General features: G+C 38.9%; 1 protein-coding gene across 1 annotated transcript in view; it reads left to right on the top strand.

Moving 5' to 3' along the window:
• The window catches only part of sez6b (seizure related 6 homolog b), a 215,480-nt gene extending 210,708 nt beyond the window's left edge, over positions 1-4,772 (top strand). Inside the window, exons 14-18 of the mRNA XM_034112960.1 lie at positions 532-564; positions 838-946; positions 2,515-2,614; positions 2,951-2,959; positions 3,640-4,772. Coding sequence (XP_033968851.1) covers positions 532-564; positions 838-946; positions 2,515-2,614; positions 2,951-2,959; positions 3,640-3,669 — 281 coding nt within the window. The 3' untranslated portion in view covers positions 3,670-4,772. The remainder of the gene's footprint in view (positions 1-531; positions 565-837; positions 947-2,514; positions 2,615-2,950; positions 2,960-3,639) is intronic.
• The last annotated feature ends 18,730 nt before the right edge of the window (positions 4,773-23,502 follow it).

Raw genomic sequence — 23,502 nt, 5'->3', positions numbered from 1 at the left:
ATAATTTAAAGCCTGTTATCTTTGTATATTTCTACTTGAGTAACACTGCACATATTGTACCTCAATGTGTGCTGGAAAAAAGAAACTGAAATCACATTAATCAAATCTCGAAAAGCTTCAAATGAAATGTTCATATTCAAGTCAAAATATGTAGCTTGAACTTCATCATCTCGTGCACTCTGTTTATTTAATTCCATCAATACCTGACTTCATGTTCAGACGTGGGACCTTAAATCCTCTCTATTATTCAGTGACGTTGACCGTTTGAAAGACAGTTAAAATAAAATAAGCTAAATAAAGAAGACGGAGCATGTTTCAAAGACACTGTGAAATCAATCACAAATAGAATGCCAAAAGGAAAAGTGGATATTGTTTTTCTGTCACTTTGAAGAAGGCTGTAGGAGAGTAGACGCTGAAATAACGCAGGATTGGCCTTTAGTTCATGATACAAAAATGTTTTTGTGAAAAAAATTCTAAAGTGTTTATAATTCATGCAGTTTCATGTTTAACACACTTCTGTATCATTCACAGCCCACCCAGCTAATGCTGAGCACAGATTAGATGGTAAGTCTTCACAAGAAGTCTGATGGTCTGAGCATGGACGTTTTAATAGATATTTGTGCTAAGATTATTTAAATTTTTTAACAATTACAAAAAAAGAGCATGGTTTCTTTGCAAGTTTTATGTTAGCTGATTTGTTTTTAACGAGTGAATTTCTGCTGAAAGTAATGACACATGATTAGCAAATACAAGAGACAATATTGTTCTTAACAAAATAAAAACGTTTGACCTGCCAATCAATAATGTATTGTCGTGTCCCCGTTTTCTCTCCAATAGTGTCTACTGCAGACCTAAGAATGGAGGGGGCCCAAGTAGCATTTGCTGTCTTCATCCCCATCGTCCTCCTCCTCAGCCTCATCATTGGAATCTACCTCTACTACTCAAAGTAGGTTCAAATGTTCAAAAAGAAGGTTCAAGGCTTTTATTTGTCATACGTATAGCTACAGTGTAGTTATGTCGATGAAAACCTTAGGTCACAGGCTCCACCAACAGAGCAACAGAAGACAGTTTTATACAAATACATGTGGTCTTAGCTTCTCTCTTTAACACTCATATAAGACAATAAATACCAATTCTATCAATTGTCTATTTTAAATTAAAGCCTGTTTCCACTGAATATCGGTTTTGAGCCGGTGAGCAATTGCAAACCAGTTTTTTGTGTTTCCACTGCAATGACGCCAGCTGTCAAGCACCAACTATTTACTCGGCGAAAACCGAGCCACATACGTCGGAGGCCGGAGCGGAGCAACAACAGCTCATGGCAAGAGTAGAATGTTCAATCAATCAACGTTTATTTATATAGCCCAATATCACATATTCTACATTTGTCTCAGGGGACTTTACAGTTTGTAAAGACAATTAATACAAATACGACACCCTCTGTCCTTAGACCCTCCCATCGGACAAGGAAAAACTTCCAAAGGAACCCCACAGCTAATGGGGGTAAAGTGGAAGAAACCTCCGGGAGAGCAACAGAGAATGTTGTTCAGGTTACATTGAGAGCGCAAAGTGGCTAGAACACAACCACAAAGATATAAATAAACTTGCCTAATGTTCACCATTTTATTCACTTTGAATGAAAACCATTTTGCTATAGTTGTGCTACCAACGATAAGCTACTCAAAGTATTTATGGTGAATGATTATTATGCTATATATATACAAGGCGGCATGTCGGTGTGTCCTTGGGAAAATTGCTCCCGATTGCTCCAACTGGGTGTGTGAATGTTAGCTTCCTTGAGCAGATGGCACCATGTATGGCATCCCCTGCCACTATATAAATGGGTGTGAATGATGACTTTTATATGTAAAGCGCACTTGGGAGTCGTAAGGAATGGATAAAATGCTATCTGAAATGCAGTCCATCCATTTACCATTTAAAGTTGAAGAATTTGTCATTCAATAGCTTGAACATGACACAGCTCCAATGTTAGCCGCCATTTGTGTTATTGTGAGTGATATTCACGCTGGAAACTATAATCGCATGAAGCAAAGAAAATGGTCAGCTCTGGTCAGTGGAAAAGCAAACTGGTTCGCACTTGGGAACTAAACCAGCCAGCATGGAACTAAAACAAAACGCATGTAAGTGGAATAGAGGTATCAGCACCGTTTACAGAGAAAATGTTGGTTTGTTATTATTTATTCTTTCTATAACATTTGATTGTATTATATAACCAACCCTGTTCTGCGATTTCTATTAAAATGTGTGTGTCAGTGATCCTTCATTATACCATCCACCTCCACAACACCTCCATCATAACTGGTCTACACCTCTCTATTAGCACATCTGACTCATAAAAGCAGGTGCAGGAGTATGTCACATGATGAGAAAAGTACACAGTTACATAGAATAAAAAGAAACCACATTTTAGGGTGCCATTTCTCCAGAATGACATTGTACATATTAAAACATGTGTGTCTCCTTCTTTGTCATGCATTCTCTGTCTGTGCTCAGGCTTCAGAGAAAGCCACTTCAGCTGTCACTGTCCTCCAACCTACCATATGAAAACATCTCTGGAGAATCCACGTGTGACAACTCAGTTTATGAGACAACGGTGAGTCAACGTATACCTCAGACTGTGAGATTGCATGTTTGTTTGGGGGGAGGGACTAGGCACAGTGTTTTACTCCATCTCCTGTGTTCCCAGTGTACCTTGTTGTATCTCCCTCCCATTACCTACATCATGGACAGTGGGTTTGAGACTAAAAAAACGGTTTAAGCATTGCTGGATTAATTTGCAACAGTTTAAGATCTATAACTAATGTATTTATTTGTTTACCTAACAAAACTGGTCTGGTTCTATCAACATAAGTAAATATTCTGTACACTGTATAAAACGTTTGATGTGTTGAGTTTTTCTTTTTCTTCTTCCATGCTGGCAATCCCATAGAACAATGATGTGAGTTGTTCCTAAATCCTAAATGATGTGTCATAAATGTTGCAAGGGGAAGTGTAGCAATATTCTTATCTTGTGTTTGCCTATGGTATGGGAAACACGTCTGATATGCATCCCTCAAACCAACAATACAGTATTGTGTGAATCACAGTAGGGTGTGTCTACTTCCTTTGCTAAGAAGCTCTTTGTTGTTGACTGATCATTAAACCACACTGGTTGACATGATACTTTATTAACATGAACACACACACTGTACTTTATTTCACTCAATCCCATTTACACTGTCCTGCTGCGACAAATACTTACTAGAGCACCACATGTGGATTAATCCGCAACTAAAGGAGTCCCTTTGTTTGACAAAACTAAAGTGGAATATGTTTGTTTTTACTAAATCAAACTATACATTTCTGAGCTGTTTGATTTAATTATTCAGTAGGAACCATTGGCTGAGGCTGACAGCCAAATAAGTCTAGGGAAGTCAGAAAGTATTAATAGGAGAAAATCCCATTAGAGATGGACGCATGATATTTTCACAGGAAACTAACATTACCGTTTAATTTTTATTTCTTATTGCTGTATCCAAATAAAAGTTATTGATTAATGATTTTTATGATAACATTTGACAACCGCTGCTTCGTACGCAACTCCCTTCCTTTGACCACATGTGCTCATTCTCTTCACAGGATACACGAGAATACGAGGTTTCGATCTGAAGACGCCAGAGCATGTGTTTCAGAATGGACAGATAAGAAGCCTGCTGGCCTTTTCAACGTCTGTCAGACTCACACCTTTGGTGACTCCACCCTGTTCTCTATACACTGAATATGAGCCTCCCTTTATTTACCCTACAGAGGATGCCACACTACCGCTGGAAAGGCTGGGCCACCGGATAATTTTTCTAGCTCAACAGTACAGTCCAGCAGCAGCAGTTTGTACAGTTTTTAATCCTGTGATTGCATCCTGAGGACTTTCAGCACCAAGAACCATCTCAGAAAGCAGAGGGATTCGATGCAAAGCTTGTGCCATTAAGTGATATAACCACTGATGTTACATTGTGTTATATACATTATACACTATATGTCTCCTGCACCATTTAAAGAGCAATGCTTGGATTAACGGGATGTCTATTAAGAGTAACATCTTAACTTATCTTGACAAACAATTGCATTTACATTTAGAGTATGCTCAAAAATGTAGCCCTTCGAATTGATGCACGATCTGAGATAAGAAATCAGAATATACATTAAATAAAAGGCCCTATAAAATATAATTGTTCCTGCGAGAGAGAGAGAAGAAAACGTATTTCATTTTCATGTCTGTATTAAGTACGGAGCTGGATGTGGTTAACCTTACTTTGCATAAAGACTTGAAAGCAGGGGGTTTAGCTAGCCAGGCTTGGTAAATACACCCAACACCTCCTTAGCTCACTAGAAAACATGTTGCATCTTGTTCATTTGTATCCCAAGTAAGAACAAAATAAATAAACAATATGTTGCTTAAGGATTGTAACGTTTTCATGAAAAAATCCAACTGAACATCGCTAACTATGTAATTTCTTGAATAGCTATATTTAATTTGCTTTCAAGATTTCTCAAAACAAAACAAAAGCCCGGCTTGGTACAAATTCATATAAAGATAATAATGATTAATTGCATTTATTTTGTGCTCAAAGCGCTTTACATTACATATTACATATATCAGTTATGTAATACATCATGTTGTTCTTTTACACTTTTGCTAGCAAGCGACTCATTAGCTTGCTAGCATCAACAGTCTCACACAACCCAGTCTCACGGCATTTCGTGTTATAGTCATGACATTTAATCTATTGATTCATGTTCACCAATACGATTTTCCCCTTTTTTTGGTGTCACACAGAACGATTTTAAAAGCAAGTATTTCTATTGGTAGTGTGTTTCGTGCCTGCACCACGTCTTTTTGTCCGGTCGGGTCTTGGAAAACCGGAAGCTGTGGGGTTCATAAAAACATGTTCTTACTCAATATCAAGCCAGAATTATTGTTTTTATTTTAAATCGTATAATGTCGGACTTGTTTTGCCGTCCGTGAGGAAAAGAAATGGGGCTCAGAGCCTCAGAAATTCAGTTCCTGAGGAACGACAAACAAGCCCGACATTATAGAATTAAACAAATAAATAAAAACAAGGATAATTGTGTGTTATTGTTGAGTAAATAACAGTGTGTTATTTAGAAAAGAATAACAAATTAGAAGGAAAAAAAGATTTAAAAAATACAGATTTCTGTATTCTGAGGCTCTGAGCCCCATTTCTTTTCCTCACAGATGGCAAAAAAAGTCCGACATTATACAATTTAAAATAAAAATAATAATCGTGGCTTGATATTGAGTAAGAAAATGTTTTTATGAACCACACAGCTTCCGGTCTTCCAAGACCCGACCGGACAAAAACACGTGGTGCAGGCACGAAACACACTACCAATAGAAATACATTGCTTTTAAAATCGTTCTGTGTGATACGAAAAAAAGGGGGAAATCGTGTTGGTGAACACGAATCAATAGATTCAATGTCGTGACTATAACACGAAATGCCGTGAGACGGGGTTGCCCCCTTGGTCGATTTTGATGATTGACACCTCTTTTGAACCATTAGAGCCAATAGAATCGAGAGGGAAGTTCCTAAAATCCATCTAAACATTACCCATTGGTGAATGAGTGATGCATAGCCAGAATGCCCAAAACCGGAAGCTGGGTTGTAGCTCTAATGGCGCATTTCCACTGCAGCGCGTAGCCCGGCCCGTTTTTTTGTTGCGTTTCCACTAGGGGTAATTCCGGCTAACGGGTACTTTTTCACAGTTTTTCTGGCCCTCCAAAATTGTGGTTCTTTCTGGGCCAACAACCGGGCTGAATATGCTAAACTAGTGAGAGAATCGCTGGCAAGGGGGCTACAACAAAATGAACATATTTTACCGTGATTTAATTGTAATACACGTTTCAAAATGATGCCGAAGTAACAACATACTGATACCGGTTAGTAAAAAACATGAATTAATGCTTTGACAAGTCTGCAGACAGACGGCAGGCGAAAAACCTTTTAAAATGCGTGTTTTCTGAATGGAGATCGGCTAACCTAACGTTGTATATGCTCCGACCGTCCACACTCAAAACAACGGCCTATACAGACATAAATAAACCAGCGACTGTATTCGCCATGACACAGACAGTCTGTGGTTTGTACTTGTTTAACTTTTGTCTAGTTTCTGAAAAGATATGAGGAGCTGTGAGCTCTGAGTGCTAACAACCAACGATTTCAAATTAAAAATAATAATCGTGGCTTGATATTGAGTAAGAACATGTTTTTATGAACCCCACAGCTTCCGGTCTTCCAAGACCCGACCGGACAAAAATACGTGGTGCAGGCACGAAACACACTACCAATAGAAATACATTGCTTTTAAAATCGTTCTGTGTGACACGAAAAAAAGGGGGAAATCGTGTTGGTGAACACGAATCAATAGATTAAATGTTGTGACTATAACACGAAATGCCGTGAGACTGGGTTGTCTCACAGCAACGATTGTCTCGGATCAGTCTTCACTGTTAAAGCTAGGATGGGTTAAGTATTTATTTTTTCAAATGTTATATTTGGCACTTTAGATCTCGACTGTTAAGCCAATTATTTGCCCTTTCACTCATTGTGCCCCAACAAATTCTTCCACAAGTACTAGCCTGACAGTATAGTGACATTAGCTATGTTGGTTGTTCACATTCATATTTATGTTTTGAGAGAGTGGCGTTTTAAAGGACCACTGTCAGGGTTGCCAACTTGGGGACTTTTTAATTAGATGTAGCGATTGAAGCTACTGCTAGCTAATTTTATTGGAAAAGGTTTGGGAACATCTAAGTATTTTTGCTTTGGATATAGTTTGAAAAATCTGGTTTACTCTCTCTTGCTGGCCTTTCCAAGTTTACCTACCCAAGCTTTCAAGGATTCATTTATTGTCCTTCTGAAACACAAGGTTGCCCTATGAAATGCAATTATAGTACATTTATGCTACACAATATAGATAGCCTAGCATGTTTATGCTCATCGAGGTTAACCATGTCCTCCAGCTCCACACTTAAGACACTGACATGAAATTGGTTTCAAGGTTTCCATCTTGCTCACAAAAGAGAGCATTTCCCAGAATGTTGAACCATAAACATCCAATTCAAATTAGGATCATTCACAAGTTTTATTATTTATATTTTAGAATCACAATCCTGATTTCATACACTTATATGTAATATGCAGTTAAGCTTGATACATTGAATTGTACCCCTTTAACTGACATGTCATAACCCTTCACTTTATATAAAGTGAAAAGGAAAATGTGCACCAAGGTAAGCTACTGTTCATATTGCCATTGCCTGTTCCGAGATTGCGTCTAAATTCTGACAATAACTGTTGTTCGCACATAGGCCTACAGGATTATCCTATGATAATATGTACCCAAGCTGGTGTGACGACGATGATAAAAATTAACCTATTTTTGATTCATTGTACATAATGTACTGATAAAGCTAATTCACAAACATCTTCATTAAAAGTTGTTGTTCAGAAAAAACGTGTGATTTGATGTGTCTGAATTACTCGAGCCCTTGTTTGCATTGTGGGAGAGTGAATGGTTGTCATCCAATAGATTGTTTTGGGATATTTGAATTGTAATTCCAATGTGTAATATATACAATACATCATGTTTGACATAAGTGATCCATTGAATAAATGTATTTTCAGAAACACTACTTGACAAACCTGCTAAGAAGAACAATACTATACAAATGCAGAATTACATAGAAGAGCATATTTGAGATCAAGCAGGTAAAGGTCTGCAGATACAGAGAGTTTTGGAGCGCCGTTTCAGATCAACTGTGACTTCTATTTTGATTTTGGCTGCTTCTGAGCAGCCTACCACACATTTGTAAAGGTGTAAGTAAAACATTGTTTTTCAAAGTATTATCTATATCACATTAAAGAGAGATGGAAATGTAATAAAACTTTAAATTGTGAAACCTCTATCAGACTCATAAACCTCTTGTGTAAAAAGCTTGTTTCATATGTTCTAATCTGCAAGCACCCTCCTAAATGTTGACTTGCAGTTTGCCACTCCCATTCTGGCTTTTATCTTTGGCACAGAGCCATGTTGTCTCAGACACTGTGATGACCCAAGAGATGCTTTGTGGAGAAATAGAACATTCAACAAGGCTGAGCCCCACTACAATGTCCCCAGATGGGAACTGCTCGCCATGGTCAGCACCATCTGGCATTTCAAATATTACCTCAGAGGTCTCCAATTCACAGTCACGACTCAACACTGTGCTTTGCAGTGGCTCGTGTTTTTTTTTTACAGAGAGCCAAATGGCCCGGTTGCATGGTGGGTTGGGGAAAAAATATATACTTTACTGGGTTCCACAGACTGTGGGCCGTGCAGACAGATCCCATGCCCAGCTCCAACAGTCACCAGAGGGGACCCCATAGAGACAGTGAGGGTTAATGTCTTCACTGAGTTTTTCCCACACAGGGAGGAGTAACTGCTTCCAGCTGGTAAACAGCTCCTAATTGTAAGCTTAAACTAATATGCTCTCTTAAATCTATTCATGGACATGCATTACAGCTTGTAATAAATCCCTGGTAGAAGTGAAGTAATTGACACAACCAATGTTTTCAATGAAACTGCACTCTAAAAAACGATTCATGGGGTTAGTAGATTCCACTTAAAAATATATACTTTTTCAACATAGAACATTTCGTTTTTACCTCAACTTATTTTAGGTAGTTTACAACTCATTTTAATAAGTCGGTCAAACACACGCATGGACTCTGCTAGACTGCATGTTGAGTTGGAGCAATCTGCATTCATCCTGGAAGTGGAACACTTGATAGCAGTGGAACAACAGGATTTTAACCTAATAATCTATCAAGTTACCTGGTAAGTAGCCATTTTTGTTCAGCCTCATTTACAGCAGCTGCTTCCCAGCTAGACATCTTTGGTTCTAAAAACATTCTGAGAATGTTACCATTCACTGTTCTAGGAATGTTTTCAGATGGAAGTTTTCTTTTGGTTCCCAGAAAGTTCTTCTGAACTCTGTTGTGATGACCTCTTCAAATGTTTTTGATAACATTGTTCGAACATTATGCCCTACTATTCTTATAACGTTTTCAGCTGCAAGTTAGATTTTTTTATGTTGCCAGAATGTTATTATTTTAGAGTAGGATAACATGCTTTATCGTTCCGATTTATCAGAAGTCTTTCTTTTTTTTTTAAATGCGACCAGCAGCTAGAACAAGTCACTGTCGGTGTCACATGTACTGGAGGGGACCCAGAATCAGACTCGGAATCAAGCCCCCAGGAAGTGTGCCGGACTCAGATGAAAATATTCGTGGTGGCCAAACGGCGGTACTACATTTCCGTTTGGTTGCCAGGCCCGGAAACACTTTTTCCCATTGACTTACATGGGGAAAGAGTGGTCTGTAAATCGTTGGATAATTTTTTTTAAACTAAATAAACTACCCAGTATGAACACTTGTATAGCCCTTATTAAAAACATTCGTCCTCAAGTTGTAAAAATATGCTAATAACGTTATTCTGAGAGTTATTTGCCTCTGCATTATGAACGCGCATCTAACCCACGGGACCGCGCCGCCCGGCACGTTCATGTGATGTGACGTGTTCAGTACTACATGAGTTTTACCTTTACCCATGGATGCACAATAAGAACGGACCCATATCGCCTTACTGCCAGCCCACGGAGCTGTAATAATGGATATATTGCACATGTTTGCTGTAATTCATAATTTGTAAAATATTATACTACATGGGCTGTATGATGTAAATCTTGTATTAAATAAAGTTAATATTACCGACGTAGATTAACGTCCCTGTAGCTTCTTATTGCACTTGCAATATACCATTAAAGGAGTTGAACGTTGCTGTTTGCTATTACTATAATACCACGCAGGCAGCGGCGGACTGGGACTACAAATCAGCCCGGGACTCTCGACCGGCCCACCTCGGTACCGCTAGTAAATTGTCAACCCGGGGGGGGGGGCACAACACGTTTTGACCCCGATTAATTAGCTATACCATATGATATCGCCCGAGGAAGTCGTCATACTTATACATATATAAATAAAGATATATGTGTCAAAGCTCTAATCAAATTAACAGTTGTATTACTTATACTTGTATATGTATATATATATATATATATATATATATATGTATATAGCCTGTGTTGTATATTTATACACACAAATGAACAACCTTGTGTGTGTCAAATAACAAGTTGTATTGTAGTGTTTATTTTAGTGTTGTTTTATGCTTATTCACATTTTTATTTCAGAGCACAGGAGAATGCTGGGCACAACATAAAGCTCAACAGTGAAGCTGGCAATGCTGAACAAAACCATCTGAGTTATAATATTTATTCAGCTGAAAAAGTCAAAGCTCTACGAAAACGTAATTAAAAATACATAAGCATTTCAGGTAGAAATCAGCATTTTATATAGAAATTCACAAAAATAAGAAATGAAACCTAAAAGAGATGTTACAAAATGTATACCTCTGATGGCTGACATAGTAGAACTAGGTGGAAAAAATAGTGACAACAATTTTTAATACAATTTATATAGATTAAAAGGTAATATAATATTGATTACAATGATTCTATTAAAATATCCACCAAACATGATCAACAGGAAAGCCCTCTGAAGGCATGTTATGGTTTGAAAAAAAGTTGAGGATGTGGTCCAGACAGTTAAATCAGGAGAGACTTCATTTTGTTTAAAGAACATTTATTGACACATGCCATATGATAAATGTTAAGTCTTTGGCGATTAGACCCCGATCCTGAAATCGTATTATCTAAAGGGGGAAATGCAGCCGTGAGCATATAGGGAACCCCCCGGGGTCTAGACATTGGTGATGATGCTGAAGATCTGGATTTGATGAGGAGATGGGATGAAGAGGAGGTGTGATGAGGTCTTTGGATTAGCTCTCCTGGCACTGGATATGATGAAAGGAGATGGGATGAAGAGGAGATGTGATGAGAAATGCTGTTTTCACCCCAACCTCTGCTGCTGAATGATTTTATATATTGTTACTAAAAGTGCTTGTCTTTGATATTATAATGATTACACCAGAAAGTCACTCTTTGTGAGATTTATTTTTTCACATTTTTCCCACCCACAAGATGATTTCATTCATTGGAGGCCTCAAAGCTGGGTGAAGGTATTGATGCACGGATCAATGCAATCCTTTACAACAGCATTCCACTATGGTTGGGGATGTCTGTAAAAAAAGGAGAAATAATCTTAAACAAAACAAGTGTCGCAATATAGGGAAACAAACTGTGACAAAAACATATCAATTAGATCAGAATCAGAATACATTTACATTGTTACAGCAGAAAAGAGCCAAAGACAGCCTAATGTTACTTAAAGTATGCATAAAAAAGTATTAAAGATTAAAAACCAGAAATTATAATAAAAAAAGTTACACATTTTACAAAATACACATCCTGTAACAGTTTGGAGGATTTAGCAGCCTGGTATATTACACAGTTTTGGCGGCATATATGTACACACATGGTTGGTATTTAACAACAAGGGGTGTTATAGTCTGTGTTGTAGTGTGTGATATTGGTATTTATGGAAACATTTTACACCTTTCCTTCAAGTATTATACGTTTTAGTTACTTGTTGGGTACTTGAATGAATAATCACAGTTACTATTCTTTTACTCCATCACATTTCAAAGAGAAATAGGCTATTGTTATTTTAACTCCACCACAGTAATCCATCATCAGCTTTACTTTTTAGATAAAGATTTAAATCACAATTGATCATAACTCCAAATACATATATTTGTATATATTACCAAGTGGTTTCATGTAGGCTACAACCCACACAAGTATCATGCTAAATTAAGCTCTGTTGCTTGGATATCACTAGATCCTGTTACATCAGCGTAATATAAAAGTAGCCTACATAACGACTGATCTGTAAATTAGCATAATTACTAGCTAGCCGCTAGCTGCTAACTGCCACGGCCGCCTCGTTAATATCAAATCCATCATAATAACAATCCATTACCATGCTGTCATGAACGCGCGGTGCTGTTATGTGCTTCTTCTTCTTCTTCTCTTGAAATTGACGTGCTTGATGTGAACGAGCATTTTGGGGAGCGTGGTTAAAGTTGCGCATGCGCTATGAGCGCACATACGGGTACTTCTCAGGCATGACGGGTAATCTGTGACGTTTCGCTCTCTCAAAAGTTGGGCCATTTTATCATCATGCGCCAATGAGCAACTCTCATAGGAATGAATGAGGCCCCGCCTCCCACGCTGTATCTTATTATAAATCCATGCTCGGAATCAGCTGGTGAAAGTAACATTTGTTTATTAGAAAAGGGGAGCTGGGAGTGGAGGTTGGTTATGGCAGCAGTGAGAAACAGTTGTTCCAGGATGGGTAGAGAGGCCTGGCTGGTCTTGGGAGTGTGGAAGGCCTTGGATTCCTCCTGGGAGAGACATAAAAATGAGTGTGAGGCAAAAGCAGGCAAAGTTGTCAAAGAATATGCTGGCAAAAAGCTAGAGCGGCACGCAACAAACCCTTCACGCAGGGCCGGCCCTTGGCATAGGCAGTATAAGCGAATGCTAAGGGCGCATCAACCCATCGGGGGCGCCAAAAATTGGGGAGAAAAAAAAAAGTTAGAAATTAAAAAGAAATATATTTTTTAAATTTCATAACAACACAATTTCCCAATTTTGGATCAACAAAGTACATCTTATTATCTTATACTAACAGAACTACGCCTATATTGCGTATAGCGCCCATAAACTATGGCACACCCCCCCCCAAAATCAAGTTGAACTGCCCCAGCCCCAGTAAAAACCAGAGGTTTATGTGAAATTGCCAGCTAAAATCTTGCCTAGGGCAGCAAATTGGTCAGGGCCGGCCCTGCGGCAGGGAATGAGTGCAGGCTGCAGGCTTTCATAGTGTGGCTGATGAGCAGGTTGCAGGTGTGGTTGATTGGAGATTGCTCCCAGCCGTGTAGAGCAGACCAGAAGGCGGGGGGGGGGGGAGAGAGAGAGACACACAGTAGAAACAAACACATACAAACACTAACAGGGGTTTCAGGGACGGGCAGTGACAGTCGGTCCGTTCTTCTATATGTCTGTCGGTCTCAAATCTAAAGGGTGCAATAACGATTTTTATCCAATATGCATAAACAGCGGACACTGTTTATACGCAGCCCTCACAAAGCACACACGGCCAGATAGCTTATCCAACAGTTAGAACCTACATACGAGACACAACCTTTATGGTCAGAAAAAAGTGTGATTATTTTCTGATATTTTACACATAATTATTAATATATTCTTTTTTTTATAAAAACACTTGTATTTGGATGGAATGATTACCTATAGTGATAATACAATTATTTTTACAGTATGGTACCTGAAAAAGGTCAAATGGCACTGAGGGTATCCAAATGTGCCCAAAGGTCAGTCCGCCTGGACTTGTTTTTGCTAAACCTCTCTAAAAAGGTCAAATTTCACTTGTTTTGCCTCAATCTTGATACAGGGTACTTATTATATATTATACTTTGGATTCCTAAAGCTTTTAGTCTACCATCCCATCATTCAAGGGTGGTTTTCAAAGGTAGGATAACGTTCTCTAAAAACATTCTTAAAATGTTTGGTGATAACCTTCTTAACCTGTTAAACCCTGAGCCTGTTTTTCAGGTCTCAGGCTCGAAAATGACATTCCCAGAACATGACCATATCTTCCCTTCTAAAAGGGTTAAATTAATAATCTTTTTTCTCAAAGTAATGATAAACCTGTGAGTTGGATGTAGAAAAGTCAGAATCAATATAAATGTTTTTTATTTTAAAGAAAATTCAGATTTTACATAGTAAAAAACTGTAAATTATAGTGTCCGTCCAAAAATTATTTTTTACTTATAGTGAAAACTACCCTTGGATGATGGTAAGGTAGACTAAAAGCTTTAGGAATCCAAAGTACAACATATAAGTACCCTGTATCAAGATTGATGCAAAACAAGTGACATTTGACCTTTTTAGAGAGGTTTAGCAAAAAAAGCTCCACCTCTGAGGTGATTTGGGTGGAAATGGGAGTTTTACAGTTTCTCTGGAACCCATTGGTCGATTTTGGTGATTGACATCTCTTTCTGACCGTTAGAGCCAATAGAATCGAAGGGGAATTTCCCGACACACATGGTAAAAAAAAAGGTGAGGGCTTCGCGCATGCAGTTTTGCATCAGAGCGAACCTATCTCTAGCTCTGACATCTGGAAACGGAAAAGCAGGTTTATTGCTTATGGATTATCAGAAATCATTTCAAAGGGACACAGACACATTGGATTAACCTATGGATTAACTTCAGCAGCGTTTTTATCGTTTTAATGCCATTGAAGACCAACGACACGGGTAAACCATGTTAGCGTTTTTAGCTACCTAGCGCCACATGTTTTGATGTCTGTTTTTGTTTATAAAGTTGCAAGTTCTTATCATAGAGTGATGATGTATGTACCCATCGATTCTGTGTCATCTCACGATCAGATCGATGGGTTGGATGTGCAGAAAGGATAAATAATAAGGTTTTATGAGTGAGTTTCGGTGCAGTAATCTGTTAGCATTTTTCGCTCGTTGCTAATTCAGAGGCTCAGCGTTAGCATTGTGTTTTTTTTTTTGAAAAAATAATAAAAATGATCAGTTAGATGAGTTTCTTCCCGTTACATGGATATAAAACATTCATAGTTTATTAAATATTAAGATGCCCTCAGACACTGTTTACTGCAAGATGTTGCGGGAGGGCCCCAGTACCGGGGTCTCTCGGGCTTAACAGGTTAAGATGTTTTTTGATAACCTTCTTAACCTGTTACGCACGGCCCCCCCGGTACCGGGCGGATAAACGCGTCATTTGCAGGAAACAACGTCTAAGGAATCTTAATATTTAATAAAACTATGAATGTTTTATATCCATGTAACGGGAAGAAACTCAGCTAACTGATCTTTTTAATTTTTTTTCTCCAAAAAAAACCCCACAATGCTAGCACTCAGCCTCTGAATTAGCCACGAGCGAAAAAATGTAACCTAAAACGGCACTTAAACTCACAATAACTCCCTTATTACTTATCCTAGATGCACAGCCAACCACTCGTTTTTGGTGTCCTGGAGACACTGAATCTAGTGGTGCCCTCCTCAACACTCAGTGATAAACATTTGCGACGCTATAAACGAAAGCGTACATCATAACATGTGGAGCTAAGTAGCTAGAAACGCTAACAAGGTTCAAGGTTCAAGGTTCAAGGTTCTTTATTGTCAATCTGACATAGCTACAGAGTAATTATGCAGTTGAAAATCTTATGTCACAGGCTTCTCCAACAATGCAACATAATAACATAACATAATAACAATAAGAGCAAGAGCAATACAAAAATAGTAATAGTTATAAAAATGAAATAAAGTTATGATGTGGAATAGTGCAGTATGAGTCTATATACAAGTTATTGGAATGATATATATATATTAGGTATTAGATACATACTACTGAGTAGCAGTTGAATGTTTGATGTTGTTTCAACAGTTCAATTGTTTAACAGTCTCACTGCCCGCGGGAAGAAACTGTCTCCGAATCTTCTTGTCCTTGCCCGGATGCTGCGGTAACGTCTGCCAGACGGCAACAGAAAGAACAGTTTGTGGCTGGGGTGATGGGGGTCTTTGATAATCCGTAGTGATTTCTTCCTGAGCCGCTGGGAGTAAAGGTCCTCCATGGATGGCAGCTCCGTCCTGGTGATGTGCTGTGCAGTTTTCACCACCCTCTGTAAAGCCTTACGATCGAGGTCGGTGCAGCTGCCGTACCAGGCCGTCATGCTGCCAGTGAGGATACTCTCTATCGTGCACCTGTAGAAGTTGCAGAGTATCCTGGAATCCATTTTGAACCTCCTCAGCCTGCGGAGGAAGAAGAGCCGCTGTCGAGCTTTCTTGGTGATGGTGGTGGTGTGAAGAGACCATGTCAGATCCTCAGTGATGTGGACCCCAAGGAACCTGAAGCTTTTGACTCTCTCCACCGTAGTCCCATTGATGGCGATGGGGGCGTGTCCCTCTCCCTGCTGCTTCCTGTAACATGTAACATGGCTTACCTTGGTCAAAACTGGTCTTCAATGGCATTAAAACGATAAAAAAACGATGCTGCAGTTAATCCATAGGTTCATCCAATGTATCTGTGCCCTCTTTGAAATTATTTCTGATAATCCATAAGCAATAAAACTTTTCTCTTTACAATGAGTGTGTATGTGGGCCTCCCCCTTCGATTCTATTGGCTCTAACGGTCAGAAAGAGGTGTCAACCATCAAAATCGAGCAAGAGGGGCCAGAGATATAGAAAAAAAAACATTTTCACCCAAATCACCTCAGAGGTGGGGTGGTTTTGGCTAAACCTCTCTAAAAAGGTCAAATGTCACTTGTTTTGCATCAATCTTGATACAGGGTACTTATTATATGTTGTACTTTGGATTCCTAAAGCTTTTAGTCTACTAACCCATCATCCAAGGGTAGTTTTCACTATCTGTAAAAAATAACTTTTGGACGGACACTATAATTTACAGTTTTTTACTATGTAAAATCTGAATTTCTTTAAAATAAAAAACATTTATATTGATTCTGACACTTCTACATCCAACTCACAGATGTTACCTTGCTTTGATAAAAGAAATTATTCATATAACCCTTTTAGAAGTTAAGTTGTAGTCATTTGTTTTGGGCATGTCATTTTCGAGCCTGAAACATGAAAAACAGGCTAGGTGCTTAACAGGTTAAGATGTTTTTGATAACATTGTTAGAACATTATGCCCTACTGTTCTTAAAACGTTTTCAGCGGGACGTTTTATTTTGGTTCCCAGAATGTTTTTCTGAAAGGTAGGATAACGTTCTCTAAAAACATTCTTAACATTTTGGTGATAACTTTCTTAAGATGTATGAGCGCATTGAGACAATGAATAGGACGTATAAAAACGAATTTGCATGCCAATATTCACTCATATGCACTTATAATCACATTAAAGTGGACCTATCATGCTATATTTGAATAATATAGTGTAGGACCATACCTAAGGCATATTTATACTTTTTTTTTCTTCAAAATACCAAACAGATCATGCATTTTAGCCATGCCTCATTTCGCTCAATTTGAAAAATGTTAGCTCTGTTTTTGCAAGGGCTGATTCTGTGAGAACAGCACCATCTACAGGCCTGGCATATGTACTACAGCGTCTCCAGCGCTTTCGAACGGCAATGGCCGTGGCTGTCTCCTCCTGATTGGTGGAGTTGGCTCAATAGCCGTAGCGCCACTGTCCTGACGTCAAGACAGTGTTCAAATCTGGATCAGTTTTTATCAGATCCGTTGCAGCCCCTTTTTTAGAGATTTGGGTATGGAGGAAAATAGAGAGGGTTGTGTTTTCTGACACTTGGTGAGTTCCCTGGAACACCGGGGACACATATTCATGTATAAAAGACGTACAAAAGTGCATTTTGCATGATAGGTCCCCTTTAATTTGTTTGAGTATTAGAAACTCACTCAGAAACTTTTGTCATGCAAAATGCACTTTTTATACAATAAATATTTTAAAGAAATTCAGATTTTACATAGTAAAAAACTGTAAATTATAGTGTCCGTCCAAAAGTTATTTTTTACAGATAGTGAAAACTACCCTTGGATGATGGGTTAGTAGACTAAAAGCTTTAAGAATCCAAAGTACAACATATAATAAGTACCCTGTATCAAGATTGATGCAAAACAAGTGACATTTGACCTTTTTAGAGAGGTTTAGCCAAAACCACCCCACCTCTGAGGTGATTTGGGTGAAAATGTTTTTTTTTCTATATCTCTGGCCCCTCTTGCTCGATTTTGATGGTTGACACCTCTTTCTGACCGTTAGAGCCAATAGAATCGAAGGGGGAGGCCCACATACACACTCATTGTAAAGAGAAAAGCAGTTTTATTGCTTATGGATTATCAGAAATAATTTCAAAGAGGGCACAGATACATTGGATGAACCTATGGATTAACTGCAGCATCGTTTTTTTATCGTTTTAATGCCATTGAAGACCAGTTTTGACCAAGGTAAGCCATGTTAGCGTTTCTAGCTACTTAGCTCCACATGTTATGATGTACGCTTTCGTTTATAGCGTCGCAAATGTTTATCACTGAGTGTTGAGGAGGGCACCACTAGATTCAGTGTCTCCAGGACACCAAAAACGAGTGGTTGGCTGTGCATCTAGGATAAGTAATAAGGGAGTTATTGTGAGTTTAAGTGCCGTTTTAGGTTACATTTTTTTGCTCGTGGCTAATTCAGAGGCTGAGTGCTAGCATTGTGGGGTTTTTTTGGAGAAAAAAAATTAAAAAGATCAGTTAGCTGAGTTTCTTCCCGTTACATGGATATAAAACATTCATAGTTTTATTAAATATTAAGATTCCTTAGACGTTGTTTCCTGCAAATGACGCGTTTATCCGCCCGGTACCGGGGGGGCCGTGCGTAACAGGTTAAGAAGGTTATCAAAAACATCTTAACCTGTTAAGCCCGAGAGACCCCGGTACTGGGGCCCTCCCGCAACATCTTGCAGTAAACAGTGTCTGAGGGCATCTTAATATTTAATAAACTATGAATGTTTTATATCCATGTAACGGGAAGAAACTCATCTAACTGATCATTTTTATTATTTTTTCAAAAAAAAAAACACAATGCTAACGCTGAGCCTCTGAATTAGCAACGAGCGAAAAATGCTAACAGATTACTGCACCGAAACTCACTCATAAAACCTTATTATTTATCCTTTCTGCACATCCAACCCATCGATCTGATCGTGAGATGACACAGAATCGATGGGTACATACATCATCACTCTATGATAAGAACTTGCGACTTTATAAACAAAAACAGACATCAAAACATGTGGCGCTAGGTAGCTAAAAACGCTAACATGGCTTACCCGTGTCGTTGGTCTTCAATGGCATTAAAACGATAAAAACGCTGCTGAAGTTAATCCATAGGTTAATCCAATGTGTCTGTGTCCCTTTGAAATGATTTCTGATAATCCATAAGCAATAAACCTGCTTTTCCGTTTCCAGATGTCAGAGCTAGAGATAGGTTCGCTCTGATGCAAAACTGCATGCGCGAAGCCCTCACCTTTTTTTTTACCATGTGTGTCGGGAAATTCCCCTTCGATTCTATTGGCTCTAACGGTCAGAAAGAGATGTCAATCACCAAAATCGACCAATGGGTTCCAGAGAAACTGTAAAACTCCCATTTCCACCCAAATCACCTCAGAGGTGGAGCTTTTTTTTGCTAAACCTCTCTAAAAAGGTCAAATGTCACTTGTTTTGCATCAATCTTGATACAGGGTACTTATATGTTGTACTTTGGATTCCTAAAGCTTTTAGTCTACCTTACCATCATCCAAGGGTAGTTTTCACTATAAGTAAAAAATAATTTTTGGACGGACACTATAATTTACAGTTTTTTACTATGTAAAATCTGAATTTTCTTTAAAATAAAAAACATTTATATTGATTCTGACTTTTCTACATCCAACTCACAGGTTTATCATTACTTTGAGAAAAAAGATTATTAATTTAACCCTTTTAGAAGGGAAGATATGGTCATGTTCTGGGAATGTCATTTTCGAGCCTGAGACCTGAAAAACAGGCTCAGGGTTTAACAGGTTAAGAAGGTTATCACCAAACATTTTAAGAATGTTTTTAGAGAACGTTATCCTACCTTTGAAAACCACCCTTGAATGATGGGATGGTAGACTAAAAGCTTTAGGAATCCAAAGTATAACATATAATAAGTACCCTGTATCAAGATTGAGGCAAAACAAGTGAAATTTGACCTTTTTAGAGAGGTTTAGCAAAAACAAGTCCAGGCGGACTGACCTTTGGGCACATTTGGATACCCTCAGTGCCATTTGACCTTTTTCAGGTACCATACTGTAAAAATAATTGTATTATCACTATAGGTAATCATTCCATCCAAATACAAGTGTTTTTATAAAAAAAAGAATATATTAATTTTTTTCTTTAATTTTTTTTAATTACATTTCTATTTTTTTATGTAAAGTGTGTGTGTGTGTGTGTGTGTGTGTGTGTGTGTGTGTGTGTGTGTGTGTGTGTGTGTGTGTGTGTGTGTGTGTGTGTGTGTGTGTGTGTGTGTGTGTGTGTGTGTGTGTGTGTGTGTGTGTGTGTGTGGACTTTGCCACAGTCCTTACATGTTTATCACCCGACTAACACTTCTAGGAAGGTTTACTTACACAATAAAAATTAGTTAACATAGGATAAATTTGTCTCCAACAGGAGCAGATTTATTTCAAAAATAACACGCTATACAATAAAACTACACTAAAACCGAAATAAAACCACAAGCATTGTTTTTGTAAACACTGGCAAAAAAAACAAAAAAATGTACACAAAACCTGAATGTGTTTAGTCAGAGGTGTGCCACGCCTCGAAACAGTTCTTCTTTGAATTGAGACACAGAGGGACCAGGCACTTAGTGCAGTAGATAGGTGTCTTCACCGTTTTGTTGCCAGCATCAGAGCACCTCCTGCAGTACCTCCTGAGCGCGGTGGCATCTTCCCCATAATACTTGGGAATGCATACAAGTGATGATGGGGGGAGTGGTGGTTGTGCTGCAGGGACTTCACCCCTCATGTCTGCAGCAAGCTGCTCCCTGAAGGACTTCTGGGTGTGTGGCTTCGTCCTGCCGGGGTCACCCCTCATCTTGTGCAGCTCCTTGTGGAGAAGGAAGCTGTTCACCACTGCAATGTAACATTGAGGGACCATGGTTCAGGGGGAGGCTGAGTTAGTACTGGTGCAGACGTCCGGCTCTGGGGCAACTGTATGCTGATCTGATGCACGTCGTAGCTCGGATGAGGCAGATGTTGATGGCTGTCATCCAGAAGCCATTATTTGATACTCGTCTTCATCACTGTGAAAACAAATGTGGAAAAAACAAATCGATTACTTCACTGGCTTATTCTTTCAAAAATGTAACTCAAATCAGAAATAATTCCTCCATTTAGCGTGTGCGAAATAACAGTATATACACACACACACTATATATATATATATATATATATATATATATATATATATATATATATATATATATATATATATATATATATATATATATATATATATATATATATAGACTGGGTTGATATATACCAGGGGTGCCCAACCTTTTTTGAACCGAGAGCTACTTTTAAAGTTGCCAGTCTGCCGAGATCTACCAGTCCAAATAGAGAGGCGTAGCCATTACTGACAGCCTACTACCAGGTAAATACACACTTCTACTTGTATAAAACTGACCTTTGTACGATTAATACTTCATAAAATACTGCAGATCCTTTATCTTACCTCTTTCTAATCTACACACATACAAGTATTTAAAGTGGACCTATCATGCTATATTTAAATGATATATTGTAGGGCCATACCTATATAAGGTATATTTATACGTTTCTGTTTTCAAAATACAGTACCAAACAGATCATGCATTTTAGCCATGCCTCATTTCGCTCTATGTGCTATTTGCTGTCTACGGGGCTGATCTCTGTGAGCTGCAGCTTTGGGCTTTTTTGCTTCTGCCATAATTGCGGTCTTGTATGTGTGCGGACTGTCACTCCTCTTGACACGAACAACGTCAGCTAACTAGTGCCTACTGCCCACCAGCCACACCCCGACACATGGGGTCACGCCAATCACAAAGCTTTGATGTGTTCAAGTGCATTATTCTGGCACAGGAAGATTATGTTATAGGACATTAACGATAAAACAGAATATTGTTGTTCTATTTTTAGACACATCTCGCGATCGACTGGGAATCTCCCCGGGATCGACCGGTCGATGGCGATCGACTGGTTGGGCACCCCTGATATATACAATACAGCTTTATTTACATGCTGCCGTGTTATAGTCACGAAATACAATTAATCTATTGATAGCATCCATTTAGCGTGTGTGAAATAACAGTATATATATATATATATATATATATATATATATATATATATATATATTTATAAAACGGACCAGTCAAATCAAGCAATCTGATTGGTTCTTAGCCGTGATATACTGAGCGTATACCACGGGTAGAATTGTAAGTTACTTTTCACAACAAGTCAGTATCCCTCCGCGTCTGAGAACTAGAAAAAAAACGAAACGAACAGAACACCGTGAAGCAAACAAAATGGGCAGTTAAGTGCTTTGAAGACTGGTGTCAGGATAATTCTGTGGTCATAGACTTTCAGACGTCGACAAAACAGCAGCTCAATAACATCTTGAGAGATTTGTATGCAACATTCAGAAACGGTAAAGGCGAACTATACGGCCTGAGCAGCTATATCGGTCTACGTGCTGGACTCAACCGGCACATAAATGACCCACCACTCAGTCTGTCCTGGTCCATCCTCAAAGACACCGAGTTCACAACTTGCAACAATGTGTTCATCGGCGTTGTGAAAATGTTGAGAAAGAAGGGACTCGACACTTCAGTCCATCACTCTTCCATAACAGAAGATGACTTCAAAGCTATCAAGCAAGTACTTGATCCAAAAACTCCAGAGGGGCTAGTAAACAAGGTGTGGTTTGACGTTCAACTGCACTTTGGACGCAGGGGAAATGAGGGTAATCGGCAGCTCAAACCCTCATCTTTAACCACCAAAACAGACGAAAACGGGCTTAAGTATGCAACGCTGACGTTCAATGAGCACACCAAAAACCACAACGACCCGCAGGCGAGAAATAAAGAGAGCACAAGGGGATTTATGTGTGAACTGCCTGGTGATCCTCTCTGCCCCGTTTCTTCGTTAGAAAAATACATCTCCCTCCTACCCCCGGACGCACCTGCCTTTTATCTACACCCAAGAAGACAAGTGAACTGCGATGTCGACAATGTTTGGTAAATGATGTGTAGTGCATATTATTTTTAATAGATTAGGCTAGATTAGGATAGCTACTAAAAATCACATTTGCTTTGTTACAGGTTCACTAGAGAGCCAATGGGCGTGAATCACCTTTCGACAATGTTGCCTAGAATGTGCAAGCAAGCAGGAACACAGCAGAAATACACCAACCACTGCCTCCGCAGTACCACCATTCAGAAGCTTTCTGATACGGGTCTTGAAAGCAGAGAAATTATGACCGTTAGTGGCCACAGGTGCGAAAGCTCTCTCCAGAGTTACTGGAAGCCGAATCTCGCAGACCGGAGAAAATGGAGCAATATTCTCTCCACGCCAAGCAACAGCCGAGTACAACCGCAGCCTAGTACAAGTAACCTTGTAAGCCATTCTACGGATGCTGCACAGTTTTTCAGTGGGTGCACAATAAACGGCAACATACAAATTAATGTAAATAAATAGCCAAATAACCGATCAACGCTGTCTGTCTAATATGTTCACCAGCTGTTAGTGTTGTTGCAGAGCAACCACCTCGCACTATGTTTTGTGCAGA

The sequence above is a fragment of the Trematomus bernacchii genome, unplaced genomic scaffold (assembly GCF_902827165.1).
Source record: "Trematomus bernacchii unplaced genomic scaffold, fTreBer1.1, whole genome shotgun sequence".
NCBI classification, from domain to species: Eukaryota; Metazoa; Chordata; class Actinopteri; order Perciformes; family Nototheniidae; genus Trematomus; species Trematomus bernacchii.
The sequence above is the reverse complement of the archived record's forward strand: the minus strand, read 5'-3'. Positions and strand labels throughout refer to the sequence as shown.